The sequence below is a fragment of the Felis catus genome, chromosome F1 (genome assembly GCF_018350175.1).
Source record: "Felis catus isolate Fca126 chromosome F1, F.catus_Fca126_mat1.0, whole genome shotgun sequence".
Lineage (NCBI taxonomy): Eukaryota > Metazoa > Chordata > Mammalia > Carnivora > Felidae > Felis > Felis catus.
The window spans coordinates 41,368,106-41,386,533 of record NC_058384.1 but is presented as its reverse complement, the minus strand read 5'-3'; the positions used below and the strand labels follow the sequence as shown (position 1 = coordinate 41,386,533).

At 45.5% G+C, this 18,428-nt stretch overlaps 1 protein-coding gene across 5 annotated transcripts; it reads left to right on the top strand.

Moving 5' to 3' along the window:
• The first annotated feature begins 2,614 nt into the window (after window positions 1-2,614).
• ADIPOR1 (adiponectin receptor 1) lies at window positions 2,615-17,034 on the top strand. 5 transcript variants are annotated; one of them, XM_045048383.1, is made up of 9 exons: window positions 2,615-2,775; window positions 5,739-5,805; window positions 9,040-9,274; window positions 10,945-11,061; window positions 12,080-12,251; window positions 12,734-12,920; window positions 14,201-14,388; window positions 15,646-15,839; window positions 16,155-17,034. In XM_045048383.1, exons 3-9 carry the CDS (start codon window positions 9,134-9,136, stop codon window positions 16,281-16,283), a joined length of 1,128 nt encoding a protein of 375 aa, XP_044904318.1. In that variant the 5' UTR covers window positions 2,615-2,775; window positions 5,739-5,805; window positions 9,040-9,133; the 3' UTR covers window positions 16,284-17,034.
• Window positions 17,035-18,428: the final 1,394 nt, after the last annotated feature.

The following is an 18,428-nucleotide window of genomic DNA, read 5'->3' as shown; positions in this document are numbered from 1 at the left end:
TTTCCCTTCTTTCTCTTGGCCCTCCCTTCGCCAAACTTACCCTTCAGGGTACCTGGCAAACAAATGAAAGTATTGTCTTTCTGTTTGGACGAGAAGCTTTTCCCCTTTAAAAAGTAACCTGATATCACCAGCCCCAGCCAGACTTGTTGGTGCCTGGATAGGCTTGGCCACCCCCAGGCCCATCTGTCCTAACTGCCCTTCTCCTCTGCTCTGACAATCCACCCGCTTCTCCCAGATTTGGACTAGGGCAGCTTCTTCCAATCTTCTTTGTTAGTCCCATTGGAATAGAACAATGAAATGGCCTCAAGAAGAAGGTCGGCACTGCTTCTCTGCATGGAACTATGTGTTGCTTTCCCTGGGGCCCCAAAAGAAAGGCTTGTGGGACCCCCAGAATTCACCCCTCCATATAGCAGAGTTGTCAATAAATTGTTACGAGTATTCCATCAAACATTTCTCGATCAACTCATATGTGTGTGCCACTGTTCTCTGTGAGATACACCTGGCCACCTCACCTCCAAAAAGAAAGATCTTGCACAGGGATTAATTATTAGGCTCAAATAGTGAAGCAGTCCAGCAAAGAGCATTTCCCACACAGAAGCTTACCATTTCTTGTCTTAACATGGGTTTCTGCCTCATTCATTCGACATACAAACAGGATGTATTCTAAGGACCTGCCACCTTCTAAGCACTGTGCTTGTTCCTGAGGACACAATTATGACCAACACTGGTCTTCAATCCCCAAAGAACTCAGTCTAGAGTAAGATAGGCAAGTGATAAACAATTATAACACTGTGTGCAGTGTGATTAATAGCATAGTAGAGATACAAGGTGCAGATGGGAAGGTTTTGGAAAAGATTCAGAGAAGAGAGACATTTTTGAGTTAGCCATGTAACAGATACTGTGCGAAGTACTCGTCTATATAATTTAATCCTTATGATAATCCTGTGAGTCTAAGATTAAGGATTTGCCAAAAGTCACAGTCGGTCAGTGGCTGGCAGAGCCAGAATGTGAACCTAGGATTGTCTCAGTCCAAAGGCAAACCCAGAACTGAGCATTGTAAATTGCTTGGATCTTGCAGCAGAGAATGGGGGGAAGGGCAATCTAGCAGAAGGATCGGCATTTGAAAAAGGCTGGAGGAATGAAAGAGAAGTTCACATTTGGAGAACTAGGAGAAGTTCTTTGAGGCCTAAATGGCAGAAGGAAAATAGAGGAGGAAGAGTTCTGAGAGTAGGTGAGAGCCAGCTGAGAAAGGCCTTTGTAACACTACCAGGAAGAGATTTAAAACTCAATGCTGTGGGGACGGCTGGCTCTGGACTTCAGCTCAGGTCCTGATCTCATGATTGGTGGTATCAAGCCCCTTGTCAGGCTCTGTGCTGAGAGCATGGAGCCTGCTTTGGATTCTCTTTCCCTCAAAAATAAATAAACTTAAAAAAAATCCTGTGAACAATGGAAGTTTCTGAGGTTTTATACAGTGGGCAACACATAGCTAACATTCATGAAGCATTCACCTTTTGCCAGGAATCACACTAAGAGCCTCCATAAATTATCTTGTTTAATCCTATCCAAGAGCCAGTGACATAGCACTATGTTTTTAAGATTTTTTTTTTTTTAAGTAATCTCTACAGCCAATGTGGGGCTTGAACTCACAACCCAGAGATCAAGAGTTGTGTGCTCCACTGACTGAGCCAGCCAGGCGCCCCTGAAATAGCACTATTTTATTGCCATTTTCCAGATGAGATCATTCTTATTTGGAGGGGTTCAGTAACATTCTAAAGATCATAAGCTGGTCAGGGCCCGAAACTTGGTTCTATCCGACTCCTGAGCCCACGCCTTTACCAGCACCGAAAGATTTCATCCCACTGGCTTTAGGCATCCATGTAAGGTTATAATAAATTACCTTCTCTCTCAGCATCTAGAATAGCACCAGCTATGTACTATCCTTGGGAGAATTGAAAGAACTGACTTACAGTTCCTCAAAGTTTCTGCGTTCTGTGATTCACATGAGGGCTGCACCATCCAATAGTCTCCCGACATGCATTCTGGCGCCACCACTCTGGCTGCAATATGAGAGCACGGAGCTGGAGCAGGGAGCCGTCAAGCAAGACTACTTAGAAACAATTCCGCTGTTTCCAAACAGAAATAACTAACCAAAATTAAGTCTAGCCCAGTGCTAGCACATGATAAGCGCTTCAATAAATATTTGTGGATTGGAGGGAGGGACCATGAGATTGAAGAAGGAATTAAGTGTAAGTGGCATTGGTAACAGATGAAGTGGAGGGACTTTCCCAATTTAGTGAACAAGGTGCACGGTAGGGAATTTGGCATTCCTTCGCAGGGCTCGGTCTAATTCCCTGAAATTCCTTCTCTATCACGTGCTCCAGTTAGTGACTTGGAGGTGTGGTCCTTTTAGAGGAGGAGTTCACGACTGGAGCGGAGCGAGGGGGCGGGGCCTGCCGCGGGAAACAGGGCCTCGCAGGTGGGGCCTGCCGCGTAGGGGGCGGGGCCAGGTCGGATGGGGCGGCACCCCGCGAGCGGGAGGCGTGGCCGAGGGGACCGGGCCTGTGATTGGAACTGCGGGAGGAATGCCTGTCAGGAGGAGGAGGGAGCACCCGAGAGGAGGTGACGCGGCCACGGAGGTGACGCCGAGTGGTCGCGCGCCCCTTCCGGCGCGGGGAAGGCGCTGAAGATCCGGGGCCGCTCGGCCGCAGGCCGCCTCCAGCGCCGCGGGATGTAGCGCCGGGGATCGCGGCCCCCAGCAGAGCCCGCCTGCCGGCCGTAAGTTCCCCCCGGCTGCTGCGGCGAGCGGGTGTGCGGGGATCGGCCGCAGCTCAGGAACCCCCGGGAGCCTCGGCGCAGGCCTGAGGCTGGGACAGCCCTTGGGACTGACTTGCCCAGAAGCCCCAAGGGTCTCGAGACCCCCACCCAGGAGCCGGCCGCGCCTCCCGGCTACTCTGCGGTCGGGGTTGTAAACATTTCCGGCCCCTCCCACTTCGCGCCGCCTCCGAGGCGGCCTCCACTACAATTTAAGGGCGGGTGGGCTGCTCGTCCTCCGACTTTCTCCCGACTGCCACAGTGCCGGTGAGTGCCGAGTCTTCCCAGCCCCGGTGGGAGGTCGAGACGTCTGGATTCCGGCCCTGTATCGAGACGGGCCAGGCCAGAGCTAAGCCGGCTCCCAAGGCCGCTGCGCCAGGCAAGTGGGGAGTGGGGGGTGCGGGCTTGGGTCGCAGAACCACCTCTCTCAGCCTTTGGTGGCAGGGGCAGCCCCCAGGGTCCTCGACCACAAGTCCTTGGCAGATCGAACCGTAACAGTGTCCCCACCTCGACTTGGGAGAGAAAGGGAGATTAGTGGACAATTTACCTTTATTTAAGGTAATCCTAAGAGCTGAAATGTGAGCAAAATCCAAACTGGGGGGAAACGGAATTTTATTGCCTCAGAAATCTCACATCGATGTATGCCATCTCATGTTTGAGATTTTAGGTCTTCAAAGCTTTGGTTTTAAGGTAGACCTCCACAGAATATACCTAATTGCCGAGTAGAATCTGAAAGCCTCCTGTTCTCAGTGGCCAAAAAATTTACATGATTCTGAAGGCATTTAAAAAATAAATGGCCACTCTGCCTGCAAGTAGGAAAGGATCACTAGGCTCGCCGTTGCGAATGGGTAAAGTGTACCACCTTAAGTAGGCTTTTAGGCTATCTTCAGTTTTTTCAGTCTGGCCTCATTTTGCCTTTGGAAGATTCCCTTATAGAAAAATGGATTATTCACTGCCCTGGGCACTATGTTCTTTCAAGCCTGCTTTGGTTCATACCAGCTGTGCTTCTGGAATGGCCACTAGTCCCATCTTTACCTATCAAGATACTTCCTTAAAATCTTCCACAAAACCTTTCCTGATCGTTCCAACTAGAGTTGAACTTTTCTTCTGAACTTCTCCTCCAGCATTTACTGACGTTTGGCCTTGTAGGGATGGTAGTAGAAAACAAAAATTATTGCCCCCTCTCAAAATAGAGGTCAGCAACCATGTTAGGCCTCTAATGCTCCTTTGCCTTATCTCTGTAGCCACAGTGCCATGTGCATTGTAAATAATCAATAGATATTGTCAGATGGAGAAAGAATAGAGTTTGTGCTTCTTTCTAGGCCAGTGAAGTTCGTTCTCTGTTTGCCTAGGAAATTTCCTTTGACTCCTATACTATAAAGCCGCACTGAAACTCTTTAACACTCTTGCTATATTATCCTGTCCCATCTACCTGTAATCACACCGGTGAACTAAACAGTCATCCTTAAACCCAGAAGCTTTATTAATTATGGTGTTTGTTTTTGTTTGTTTTTTTCCTAGTACGGATACTCATCAAAGTCATTACATTTTTCCCTTAATGTCCGTGTATCTCTAATGTTGCCCACCAGAGTTTGTTCCTCTCACTGTGCTCAAAGTTAATCCCCTTTTCCTGCTCAGAAACGTTGGCATGATTAATGTTTATAAAGTTTGTAGTTATCTTAGATTGAAAGGATCCTTGAACGTGCCCTGTAGGCAAACCAGTTCCGACTGATTGACTTTTAGGCATGCATCTAGGTTGGGGCTTCTGAGGTACACCTTGTAAAGTGACTGCTGTGATGTATAACTGTATCGACCATGTATCTGAAAGCCAGGTATTCAAAACAGGGACTGGCATACAACTCCATAAGCCTATGTACTTTTTTTTTTTTTTTTTTTTTGTCATGGCATTTGAAAAAGGTTCTCTGTCTCTGTTTGGGATCAAAAAGACTCCTTCTGTTGGGCTAGCTGGAGAAGAGCTACAAAGGAAGTTAGATTGTGATGTTCCACTTCAGACTCTAAGTCAGTGACACTTAGCATCCCGTGAGAAAGCCAAGGCACCATTACTGCAATTTGGTGATTTTCAAACATAGGCCTTGGCCTTGACTCATTTTTCCCCCAGCAGTTGTGAAACCACCTCTAACAGAGGCGTGCATCGAGAAGATGGCTGTGTTCTTTGACTTGACTGCTAAACTAATCTTGCTTTAGAACAGTAGAGTCGGGCAGACATAGATAGAGCCTACCCATGCCTAGCCACAGAATTTCTGAGGGTCCGGGGACTCTAGATTAAAAATTCCCAGAAGAAGCTTTATGCCTTTGACTCCAGGGAAGGAGGGAAACTGGTTCACAGAACTGGCTCACAGAATAAATGTCTCCAGCAACTGTGAGGGATACAAACTGTAGCTAGAACTGGCCGGTGATTAAGAATCAGTTCTTTCCCAAGTGTGGCACAGGATTATCTTATTTATAGGAGCACAAACACCTCCCTGCCTCCACAGCTTTATTCTCTAATATCATAGGTTTATCCAGTTGGAAAGCTTAGTGGTAAAGATTTTATTAGCTTGAATTGAAGAAATCCCATCAAAAATGCACTCAGTGGAGTTAGGCCCAGTTATAATTTGCTATATTGGGTGTGGCGAGTTTGAGGGGAAATGTATTTCCTCTAAAATACATAAGGATGTAGAAAGCTGGCAGAAAGCTGAAGTATATTTGATGCTCCTGAGTGTTCTCAGAATCAGTCCTGAGGCCGTAAGGGTTTATGCTGGTTTTATACAATAGAGACAAAAACACTTGCTTGTAACCATCCCCAGTTGTTCATGAGTGGTCACCCTATCAGAAGTTATATTTCCAGGTCCTAGTGTTATTTGCTCTCCTCTCTTGCCAGACCTCCGATCCCTATCTCTCCCTTTCCTGTCTCTGTGTTGCTACAGTTTACAAGACCAAACCGGACAATGGACTTTGCTCACTATGATGATGTGATCTCCATTGACCTCCATTGTATGTACTTCACATGATGCATGATGCCGTATCTTGTATGATGAGTTGCAGCTGATGGCTGGTTTGTGAGTTAACTAGGATGCCTGTTACGTTTAGTGACTCTGGGCCTAGAAGACAACGCTGAGGGGAGGTGTAGGAGCTAGTGACAGAGGAGCTAGAGGGAAATCAAAAGAATTAACAGAGAGTGATTTGGACTGAAAGCGAAAAGACTAACGATGGCCAAGAGACAGAGATCATCCTAGGAGAACATTAGACTTGAGGGTATGAAAACTTTGCCTAAACGTTTAAGTTTGCCTATGTTATTCTCATTGCCTCAAGTGAAATAGTTACACAGCATTTGAAATAACTGAATTTAGTGTGTGGCCATCCTAGGTTATGTGTTCTCTCCCTCCACTGCCCTCCAGGAACAGTGAAATTGTATCGCTGATTTTGTACATGTCACAAATGACCTTGTGCCATCTGGTTAAAGGCTCTTTGAAGACACTTGTTCAACTGGGTATTTTGCACAGTACCTTAGAATACCTCAGGGTGCTAGTGCTAAATATATTTGTTAAATATTCAGTGAATATTGTATTCATATTCAGTGAATATGTATTGGCTTACTCTGAGGAAAAGGAGAAAGCCCCACAAGCACAAGAAAAAGTACATAAACCCTTAGCTAATGACAAGAAGCTAATAAGTCATATGCTTGCCGACTAGAATGCGCTGCCCTATTCATCATTCACTTTGAAATACTGTATAGGTCCTGACCAAAATCAAGGGTACATATCACAGAACCTGAGTATTTTCTTTCTTTCTTTCTTTCTTTCTTTCTTTCTTTCTTTCTTTCTTTCTTTCTTTCTTTCTTTCTCTTTCTTTCTTTCTTTCTTTCTTTCTTTCTTTCTTTCTTTCTTTCTCTCTCTTTCTTTCTTTCTTTCTTTCTTTCTTTCTTTCTTTCTTTCTTTCTTTCTTTCTTTCTTTCGCCTTGGTGGCCTGCCTCTAAAGTGCTGGCAGCAGTGTTTTAAGCTAAGTGTATTCCCCTATTCGGACCTCTCCAAAGGGCCCAAAACTTTTTTTTTCCTCTTGTATAAATTATTTCTGAGGAAAGCTGTTTATTCACTCTGAGGAAATATGTTTTGCGGTCAACCTATTGAAAAAGATTTCCCAGTGTTTCTTATGTGGATTGCCTATTTCCTGAGGTTTTCAGGGGCCTTCGGTTTCCTGTTCACCTTGGGCTCAGTTGTTGGCTATGGCTGCGGGCTGGCGTCTGTCTTGTCAGAATCTTGCGCATTTCACGGAAGAAAAACTGTCTATGTGTTGACACCATATAAAGGTCTGCTGTACAGTGAGTTACTGTTTGCTCTCTTGAACTCGACTTGCCTGTCGCTGTCAGCTGTGCTTGTGAGTTGAGCAGAGCATGACTTTTGAAACCTGAGGACTGCCCTCATCTGACTCCATATATCCAATTGTAATCCCCGAGAAGGAACTGTAATCGGTCTTGGATGAAAAGAGAACTGGTACAGATATCAAAGATGTTTAAAAACACACCACACACACACACACACACACACACACACACACACACACACGGGATTTAAATAAAAACTTCAAACAAAAAAAGATATCAAAGATGTTTATATAGTGAACAGCGGTGGGAGATAGATACAGTGTCTCTCTCACAAGCAGTGGTGATTACTGCCTATTATAAAAGGGTTGGATTCCCTAAGCTTAAATTTCCTCTCTGGTAGTGCAGCCCACTCCCTGTGCAGGTATTGTTTGGCCCTGTGGTTATTGGGTTTGGATAACCAGTGCATAAAAATGCGAATATGCTGGTCATTACTATTGCTAGGAGTAATAAACTCCTTTGTTGTGGGGGGAGGGGTTCGACTAGTAATTTACAAGATGACGGACATCTTTGGGCACTTTTCCTCTCTTTTTCGATATCATTTTCATATTTTCATCTCCCTGAGGCCTGATTGAAAGACTACTGCCTGAAGTCCAACTCAGGAGAACCTCAAGTGTTTGAAGTTTTTCCTAGAAAACTGAGTTCTAGGTTTCTCTGGTTAAGGATTTGTGTGCCTGTCTCTAGTTTCTGAAAGACTAATTTGAGTGGCGCTTCGATGATGAGCAGTGGTGGTGGGGACAAGCTCTTGCTGAGCCGGTTGTTTGGTATGTGTGTGGCAAAGGGCAAGGCTGGGGCTGCCTCCTTGTCTTCAACTTCCTGCTTCCAGGTAAGTTATTGCTTGCTTTAAGGAGAGATTGTGATGAAAGCTTGTTATACAAACGTTGAACCCAGGCTATAATCCTACAATGGAATTAGTAGACATCGCAGAGAAATTAACCCCCGGGCCTCTAGCTCTCAACCAAGTTCCTTCTGCATGCAAGGCACGTGTGTCAGAGCATTTGTAGATAAAGCCCAACTGAGTTCAGTTGGCATTTAATTTATTTCTACGGCTCGGGTGGTCTTGAAGTATAGATGACCCTTGAACAACACAGAGGTTAGGGGCACTGACCCCTGCACAGTTGAAAATCCACATAATAACTTTTGACTTCCCCAGAAGTTAACTACTAATAGCCTACTGTTGACCAGAAGTCTTACTAATAATATAAACAGTTGATTAACACATATTTTGTATGTTATATGTAGTATATGCTGTATTCTTGCGATATAGTAAGCTGGAAAAAAGAAAATGATATTAAGACAATCATGAGGAAGAGAAAATATATTTACATTCACATTACTGTACACATATGTACTGAGGAAAATCTGCATATAAGTGGACCCATGCAGTTCAAACCCATGTTGTTCAAGGGCCAACTGTAATTACAGCCAGGGGCTGGCTTCGTATTTTTGCTCCTCATTCTCAGAACCAAGTGTTTCTTGGGCAGAACAGCTTTGGGAATGGTAGGCTAGACTCTCCTCACTAAATGGGCTCCACACTTGTGGGAGGGGGTTGCAGGTGAGTAGCTGATTTTCTTGGTGACAGTTTGGTACCATAACCACAGATCCTTTGAAGACAAGCAACCAGATGTTACATTTTCAACCTTATCTGTCAGCTTAGTGAAGTTCTGAGTAAAGACTAATATTAAAGAGGGAGAACAAGGAATGGATTTGAATTTAGCAGTTAACTGGCCTTCAGAATTGGAGACAGGATGTGCGTTGATTAGCTGTGTCTTACTCAGTGTCGACTCGCGGCTATGAAACTGTAAGAGGAATCAATTCTCAATACCCTTCATGTTTGTGTTTGCTTTTAGTGTTTACCACCACAGGGAGATCTCCGCCCCCTGGGGCTGAGAGACCCCAACCTATCCCCAAGCTGAAGCTACAGGGGATTGAGGTACCAGCCAGATGTCTTCTCACAAAGGATCTGTGGTGGCACAGGGCAATGGGGCTCCTGCCAGTAACAGGGAGACGGACACGGTGGAGCTGGCTGAACTGGGACCCCTGCTAGAAGAGAAGGGCAAACGGGTCATTGCCAACCCAACCAAAGTAAGTTGTCGTCCCAGGAGTCATTCTTTTGATCAGAACCTCTCATTAGGCCTGTGTCAGTCTCCACTTTTTTACCATCTCCCCTCTCTCCCCAAAGGCGGAACCATAGCACCCTGGGAGTATCTCTATCCCAGTCCTTATCATACTGTATTACCCGTATCTTTTTTTCTTTATTATTTTTTTAATGTTTATTTATTTTTGAGAGAGACAGAGACAGAATGCGAGTGGGTTGGGGCAGAGAGAGAGGGAGGCACAGAATCCGAAGCAGGCTCCAGGCTCCGAGCTGTCAGCACAGAGCCCGATGCGGGGCTCGAACCCACGAACCGTGAGATCATGACCTGAGCCAAAGTCGGACGCCCAACCGACTGAGCCACCCAGGTGCCCCACTCCTCCTTCATTCTTAATGTTACCCATCACACCCACCTACGAGCCACTACAAAAGAGGAAGGGGGAAGGGGGCGCCTGGGTGGCTCAGTCGGTTAAGCGTCCGATTCTTGGTTTCGGCTCAGGTCGTGATCTCACAGTAGTGAGTTCAAGCCCCACATAGGGCTCTGCGCTGACCACGCGGAGCCTGCTTGGGATTCTCTATCTCCTTCTCTCTCTGCCCCTCCCCTGCTCGCTCTCTTGCTCACTACTCTCAAAAATGAGTAAGGGGAAAAAGGAGAAGGGCCCACCCTTTCTGGAAGTACCTCACAACACTTCCATTTACAGCCCATAGGCCAGAACTTAGTTACATCATTCTATTCAGCTGCACTGGACTTTAGACCTCTTCACTCGGCCTGAGTAAAATCACAGTAACACTGCCACCCTGCGTAAAACCAAGGACCTTTTTACTGGGGAAGAGAGAGAGAATGGACGTTGGGGTAGGCAAACAGGAATCTACATCACAAAGTTTAAGAGGGACCATTTGTTTCCCAGGGCCCATCAACAGGAGAGAGAAAGAGAATAGCCCAGAGAAGGAGCTGAACCTCCAGGCTTTCCATCTCCATGGTTTGGAGCCTTGGGACTGAGAGAAAAGTCTCTCTCCCTGATAGGGAGTGCTCACCCGTGTGCGCGTTTTATGTCAAGGTTCCTTGGGGTACGGGACTCAGTGCTGCTGCTTTCTACAGAACCAAGTTTGAAGGCCCTGATACCTCTGGGAGCTGCTAGGAATACAAAGTTTCCGTCATGATATAATCCCCAGAGTCAGTGCACAGGGAACTAGGAACAGATTTAAATTGTTAAGGGAATCTCTGCAACTCTGTCTTTTCCATTGTTTTGAGAATTCAGTGGTCTGGAATAGAGAAACATTTGGGAAATGGGGGACAGTTGAGAACCACTGTCCAAGAGGTAAGGATGGGCTGTCCCGACCTAAAGAACAGGTAGGACTGACGTGCCAATCCGATATCGCTTTGATGTCAGCCCCCGTCAGTCTGTCTCCTGCCTGCTGAATTGAGCATCCACCCCAGCCTGTACCAAGTATTAACAAAGCTTGAACTGTAGTGTTATAAACTCACTGTCATGTTTTTAGAGAAAAAAGCCGCAAGGCCCTATGTATAGGAGAGAAGCTAGGCAGAAAGCGCTCAGCTTGGGTTTCTCTGGATCTTTCTGATCTGGAATAGCACCATTTATGAGATGACTCTTAGGATTGTTTTTTGGGGTTTTGGGGTTTTTTTTTTTTTCCCCTACAGGCTGAAGAAGAGCAAGCATGCCCAGTGCCCCAGGAAGAGGAGGAGGAAGTGCGGGTACTGACACTTCCCCTGCAAGCCCACCATGCCATGGAGAAGATGGAGGAGTTTGTGTATAAGGTACAGCCCACTGGGTTCTGTTCTGGAAGGAGAAGGATGGCAGGCTTCCTGGGGATGCTCCCAGCTGGCAAACGTGCATTGGATTGAAGAACTTTTATGCCTGAATCTGTATTGCCTACCATGTTAGACGTTGTTCAAAATATATTCTAAAACAGAAGTTCTTAGCTTCTTCTTTTTTTTTTTTTTTTTTTTGGCCATGGATCCCTTTGGCAGTCATCAGAATTTTTTAATTTTTAAAACTTAAAATTTTCATGTGGGCCTCCTTTACAAACACATTAAATATGCATTCATGGAAAATGATAACGTATTTTATTTAAATTTATAATTTCTAAGCGGTGAAGAATAACAATATTTTGGTATCTGCAAAGCCAATGTATGAAAATATCTATGATTTCTGTGGGTGACAGTCAAAAGGTCTAGAACTACTGGGCTTTGTTGTTCACATTTATAATTGAAAGAAACGTTAGATTTCAGTTAGAGGTGAGTGAAAATAAAAATAATTTCTTCCCATCCAAATTTCCATCCACTCCCTGGATTCTGTCCATTGTCCATGTGCCCTAGGTTAAGAATCACTGCTCTAAAAAGACACAGTCTCAACCTAGGGAGGACTTAGAATCTACTGAGGGGAAAGGATCGAGCAGGGGTCAACCAGAATCCCCTGGAGTAGAGGAGCAGAGGAGGGCAAAAAAAGTATGTTTTTTGAAACCATATATTTCATTTCTATTTCTTTGTTTTCACTCGCTGTATTAATTTTGAAATTTTAAAGATTGAGATACGCTTAATCTAAAGCACATCCAGATAAACTAACAGAACGAAGAACAAAGGCGTTAACAAAAATTGGTCGAGATACACAGTACTGTGATAGCCTCATTGACACTCTGTCTTGGCTGATTCCCTGTTACCTAGGACCACCCAAAGCATGCTTGACATTCTCCTAGACTGGCTGTCCTTCGCCCCTTGTGCCTGGGAAGACTGGCCTCCTTTGGGACCCTTCTTAGAGAGTGTGTATGTATTCCAGGTCTGGGAGGGACGCTGGAGGGTCATCCCATATGATGTACTCCCCGACTGGCTGAAGGACAATGACTACCTGCTACATGGCCACAGACCGCCGATGCCCTCCTTCCGGGCTTGCTTCAAGAGCATTTTCCGCATCCATACAGAAACTGGCAACATCTGGACCCATCTGCTTGGTGAGTGATCTGGATGGGGGAAATACCCATTGTTTTTGTCTTCTCAAATCTCAAGGGATTGTATAGCCTTTGTCCATGGGTAGGAAAAAGGGCAAAGCTATTCTGATGGATTGATCCTCGATCATGATCTCTGAGACGAGAGGAGGAAGGCCTAGAACCCGGAAAAGAAATTAGAACTAGATGTTCTCATGTGATCCCTGGCAGAACCGTCCTCGATGGAGGCAGACCCTTCGAGTTCATAAATTCCTGCTGTCAAAACAAAATGCTGGTATTTAAAAAAAAAAAAAAAAAAAAAAATGCTCTTTTATTCAGGGTTTCTACGACTGTTGCCATTGTCTCCTGAAATTTTAGACTGCAGTTCCCACAGCTCAACCCTTGTAGCTTTAGTACTGATTTAATGCCATCAACTGTCAAAAGTGCACGTACTCTCTTTTTCCTTAGGCTTTTTTTTTTTTTTTTTTTTTTTCTTTTCCCTCCTGCAGGTTTTGTGCTGTTTCTCTTTTTGGGAATCTTGACCATGCTCAGACCAAATATGTACTTCATGGCCCCTCTACAGGAGAAGGTGGTTTTTGGGATGTTCTTTCTGGGTGCAGTGCTCTGTCTCAGCTTCTCCTGGCTCTTTCACACCGTCTATTGTCATTCAGAGAAAGTCTCTCGGACTTTTTCCAAGTGAGTTGAAAGAACGTCAGGAGGGAAAGACCACATGCGACTGTCAACGTCTTGTGACTGGAGGGCTGACTGGGTAGTGGAAACGCCAATACCTCCCGAAGGTTCCCTGATTGACGGGCCAGGGGAAAGGCTTTCTATTTTGTGGGCATAGTAGGGTGGTACAGTTTTTCTCTTAAATCCTTCATGGAAAAATGCCCCACAGCCTCCGCAACTGATAGAACCCGAGTGTGGAACGTATTTTTTACCCGTGCAGCGCTGTCCTTTTGTAAACTTGGGGTGCCAGTGGGCTGCTCTTCGAGCATGTGCCCAGTACTATCTGGCCTTCCTGTTGGCCCGGCAGGGTGTGGCAGTGTTCCATGCTTCATTCTGCCAGCGTTCCTACCCACCGGTCAAGTTAAGCTTATCTGTGCTGCCCAGGCGCTCTGGCAGCCCCAGATGCCCCTCATCTAATGCTTTTCATATTCCCCCACGCTGCGCCCGGAGTTCTGTTTGTTGTTTTTGTGTTTTTCATTTTTTTTCAATGTTTATTCATTTTTGAGAGACAGAGAGAGACAGAGCGTGAGCGGGGGAAAGGCAGAGAGAGAGGGAGACACAGAATCCCAAGCAGGCTCCGGGCTCTGAGCTGTCAGCACAGAGCCCGCGACATGGGGCTCGAACTCACGAACCCCCGAGATCATGACCTGAGCCGAAGTTGGACCCTCAACCGACTGAGCCACCCAGGCGCCCCCCGGAGTTCTGTTTATTTGCTTGGTGGTGGTGGTGGTTTTGGTTGTGATGGTGGGTTGTTTTGTTTTTCCTGTAATACTGGTAACAGGAACACATTTTTATCGTTAAAAAAGCCGACTAAGTCAAAACAGTACCTCTTAAGAATACTCCCAATTTAAGGGTTTTGTTTTAGGAACTCAATCAGAACTGAAGGGAGGACATTCAGAGCCCTTTGTGAATGGAAAGCTGGGAATCGGGGAATTGTGACAGAACTCCTAAATCGAAGGATCCACTAGGGGGAGATATGGCTGCCCACAACTGAGGGAAGGGATGAAGTCCTGTGATCAGGGGTTCGCAGAAACTTTTCCATTGCAAAACAGACGCGCTTGACCTGGTGGGTGTTTGATCCAGGATATAGGATCGTATGGGAAATGTATGTATGGGATTGTATGGGAAATGAGGGAGACAGAATGGTCAGATCTGGGAGCAGGTGAACAGAAAGACCAAGTTAAACAAGCCATAGGGTGTCTTTCTTTCTCCCACTGATTCATTTCATTTTTGTGGCTCTTTTTTAGACTGGATTATTCAGGGATCGCTCTACTGATTATGGGGAGCTTTGTCCCCTGGCTCTATTACTCCTTCTACTGCTCCCCACAGCCACGGCTCATCTACCTCTCCATCGTCTGTGTCCTGGGCATCTCTGCCATCATTGTGGCACAGTGGGACCGGTTTGCCACTCCTAAGCACCGGCAGACAAGAGCAGGTGGGTAGGAAGCCCTAGTGTAAACCTCATTGGTATTTGGGCCTTGGGCCCTAATAGGCTCAACCCTGGGCCCTGTGGTTTGCAGTTTGGGGAGCCCAGCCGAACCCGGACTTGTGTTTAACCTTCAAAACACCATGGATTTTCAGAGTTCAGTTCTCCCCCATGTTTCAGACTATTTCAGGCGCATGCTAGCTAACAGGACACCTGGTCACCAAGCTGATCAATCCACTGCAAGTATAAAAAATGACTACTCTTAAATTTGGTTTCAGGAAGCTAAAAGATGCACAGAGCATGGTCATTTTAATGACCTGAGTCCTAAGCACTCAAACCAAGGGATTAAAATTCCAACACCTGGAGTTATTTTTCCTAAGGGAATGGAAGACTGGGTTTGGTGAACGAAAAAGTACCTTGAGCGTAACCACTGGTCACGACGTCTGTAGCAGCCATCAGCATACACATCTTTGTGTTGGCTCATCTGGACCCCCCTTTTAAGCTTTATTCTGGAAGCAGCACACGAGTTGCCGCTAGTCTTTAGGCCCTTTGGACTTCATGTCTGCTGTGTTTTAACCTTCAGTTAAAAGAATAAGTTAAAGAAGTTAAAGAATAAGGCACCGTGCTTTAACAAGGGCATCCACAGAAACTCAGAAGGTCGTCCCTGCCCTCCAGTTATGTGTAGCGTGGTGGTGTGGAGACAAACACCCATTCTTCCCTTCCTCTTAACCTACTCGTGTGTCCCTGCAGCCTTGACAACTTCCGATCTGGGCGTGTCTGTCTACCCAGGAGGTCAGAGTTCTGTTACTTAAATCTTTTATGATCTTAATGGAAAACGTGCCCAACTTCCCTCTGACTTGCAAGCCATCTGCCTGAAGCCTTGCCATTTAGGCTCTGTGTCTGAGTCAGCCATCAGAGGGCTTTGATAGATATGACCTTTGCTCTCTCTCGCTCTCCCCCCCCCCCCTTTTTTTTTTTTTTTTTTTTTTTGGTAAGGCTTCACATTTCTTAACAAATAGTAAAGAACGGGGGATATTTGCTCTTGGTGCTCCTTGCAAGGTAATAGCGATGTTAGCACTTACACAGCCTTCTTCCCGTTCTGGATATTGACGAAATGTCTGCTGTTATCCATCAAGGGGCTCAATTTCCTAAACATGGAGGATAGGTAATTGTCATACTACACATCTGAATTCCGGAGAAAGATAACAGTGCCTTCCGTGTAGTGGATGCTTCCTTGCTTGACAGTCGTCTCTCTGCTTTATTCAGGGGTGTTCCTGGGACTTGGCTTGAGCGGTGTTGTGCCCACCATGCACTTTACTATTGCTGAGGGCTTTGTCAAGGCCACCACAGTGGGCCAGATGGGCTGGTTCTTCCTCATGGCTGTGATGTACATCACCGGAGCTGGCCTTTATGCTGCTCGAATTCCCGAGCGCTTCTTTCCTGGAAAATTTGACATATGGGTAAGAGATGACTCTTCCAGAAGGGCCTGTGATGGTGAGTGAGAGCAGCCACAGTGAAAGGTCTGAGTAAAAGGCGGTGAGAGACACGGAGATCGGGTCGTGTTTGGGGGTGCATATATTTACGTGGCAGGGAAATAACCAAGGTTACCATTTTGACATGTCGCCGATAAGATTTTTAAAATTTTTCTGCAACGCAAATACCACTTTTATGATACAAAAAAAAAAATGTTTTCAAGGAGGAGACTGCTTTCTGCTACTTACTTCTAATCTCTCCTTGCCACTGTCCTAAAGGCTCTTCTCTTGTTACCCTTGCAGTTCCAGTCTCATCAGATTTTCCATGTCCTGGTGGTGGCAGCAGCCTTTGTCCACTTCTACGGGGTCTCCAACCTTCAAGAATTCCGTTACGGCCTGGAGGGGGGCTGTACTGATGACTCCCTTCTCTGAGCCTTCCCACCTGAGGGGTGGAGGAGGAACTTCCCAAGTGCTTTTAAAAATAACTTCTTTGTTGATGTGAGAGGAAGAGTCTGAGTTGTCTGTTTCTAGAAGAAACCTCGTAGAGAATTCAGTACCAACCAAGCTTCAGCCCACTTTCACACCCACTGGGCAACAGACTCTCCATTTCCCTAGCTGAGGAGGGTAGGGATGGTCCGACTCAGACATGCCCCGCCTCAGCAGTCCCCCTCGTTGGCAAAGCAACTACCGTCCCCTCACAGAGACAGGACTTCGAAGCTCATGTTGAGATTTTACCCCTCCTCCAGCCATTTTGGGAAAAAAATGATGGACTGGGACTCTTCAGAAATCCTGTTTCTGGAGGAAAATGTCCCTTCCTTACCCCCATCCTTACTTTGTAACCTGGCTTATAACAGGCCATCCATTTTTGTAGCACACTTTTCAAAAACAATTAGAACCTGGTCCCACCTTTCTAGGGCCTGGATCTGCTCTTACAGCAGGAAGAACACAGCCACCAACTTTTACGTAGCCCGGCTAATCATGGAAGTGTGTCCAGGCTTCAAGTAACTTGACTTTTAATTTTGTTTTTTTCTTGGCAGAGTAATGTAAAATTAAAATGGGGAAAGATATTTAATATTTAATACTAAGCTTTAAAAAGAAACCTGCTATCATTGCTATGTATCTTGATGCAAAGACTATGATGATAATAAAAGAAAGTACAGAAGACATTTGGCATTCAAAGATCTGACATGTGTGGTCTCAGCTATTTGTACACAACTCCAAAGGATGAAAACCAGTTAAATAGTTTCAGATTCTGCTGAGATACAAATGTGAATCGCAGGTAATTGATTGACAGGCACATGCGAGCCAATGAATGAGTCTAATTGGATTCCTAGCATCAGCTTGTCAATACAGCTTTTTTTTCTACTTACCACATGGAAATTTCACTACAGAGTTTGGTTTGCTGTAGTAGCGTTCAATGATTAGAAGATTCTGAAAGGTGCTAGGAATATATCCCTTGTGATCAAAGCTCTACTACATATTATTTTAGAGTTTGGTTCTTTTAAATTTTTTTGCTTAACGTTTATTTATTTTTGAGACAGAGACAGAGCGTGAACGGGGGAGGGTCAGAGAGAGAGGGAGACAAAATCCAAAACAGGTTCCAGGCTCTGAGCTGTCAGCACAGAGCCCGACGGGGGGCTTGAACTCACGGACCACGAGATCATGACCTGAGCCGAAGTTGGACGCTTAACCAACTGAGCCACCAAGGCGCCTCTAGAGTTTGGTTCTTTTAAAACTGCCTTGCTTAAGGCTGTCTCATCAGGGGGTTATTCCATGCTTTTCTGTGCCTTTGTGAATTGCATGCAATCTGACATGTGCTGTATTCATTAGATAGCGTAAGGTCCACGGTAATCACCAACTGTAGGCACTTAGACGGGAATCTTCTTGAGTTACAAAGTTGGGTTCACCTCAACAGTCAGGTTTGTACAACTGGGAGAACAAACGGTTCTTTTAAAAAATAATCCAACTAGGCCAACGCACAGGAAGTTTCTCAAGCTCCAGTAGTAGTAATGAGGGAAATGTAAATTAAAACCCAAGTGATAAACCATCCAAGTCCCACTGGACTGGCACAAATTAAAGATCCTAATGTTAAGTGTTGGTATTGATGTGGAGCAGACCAGACGCTGCTGGTGGAACTGTTTTGGTAGGATGACTGTGGATGTGCATAGAGCATATATACATGCTACGACATTCAAACATTTTATGAAACAACACTTTACAACATGAGATGCCTATTCTAGATCACTTGATTTTTTAAAAATGCTCCTTCTGACCCACTAAATGAATGGGTCACAACTCGCACTTTGAAAAACACTGCCCTTGAGAAACTTGGATGAAAAGATTGACTGCAGCTGTATCTGGTAGCAACAGACTGCGAGCAAGCCAAATGTCCAAAACTGTAGAGTGGAAAAATGCGTCGTGGTTTTCTCATGTAATGAACCACTATTTAGCAGTGATGGTTTCAGTGACAAGCCACAACATGGCTGGCTCTCAAATAAGATTAGGGGGGAGAAAAAGATGAGAGGAGGGAGGGAAGCAACTCACAGAATATATTTGGTATGATTGTGTTTATCTAAA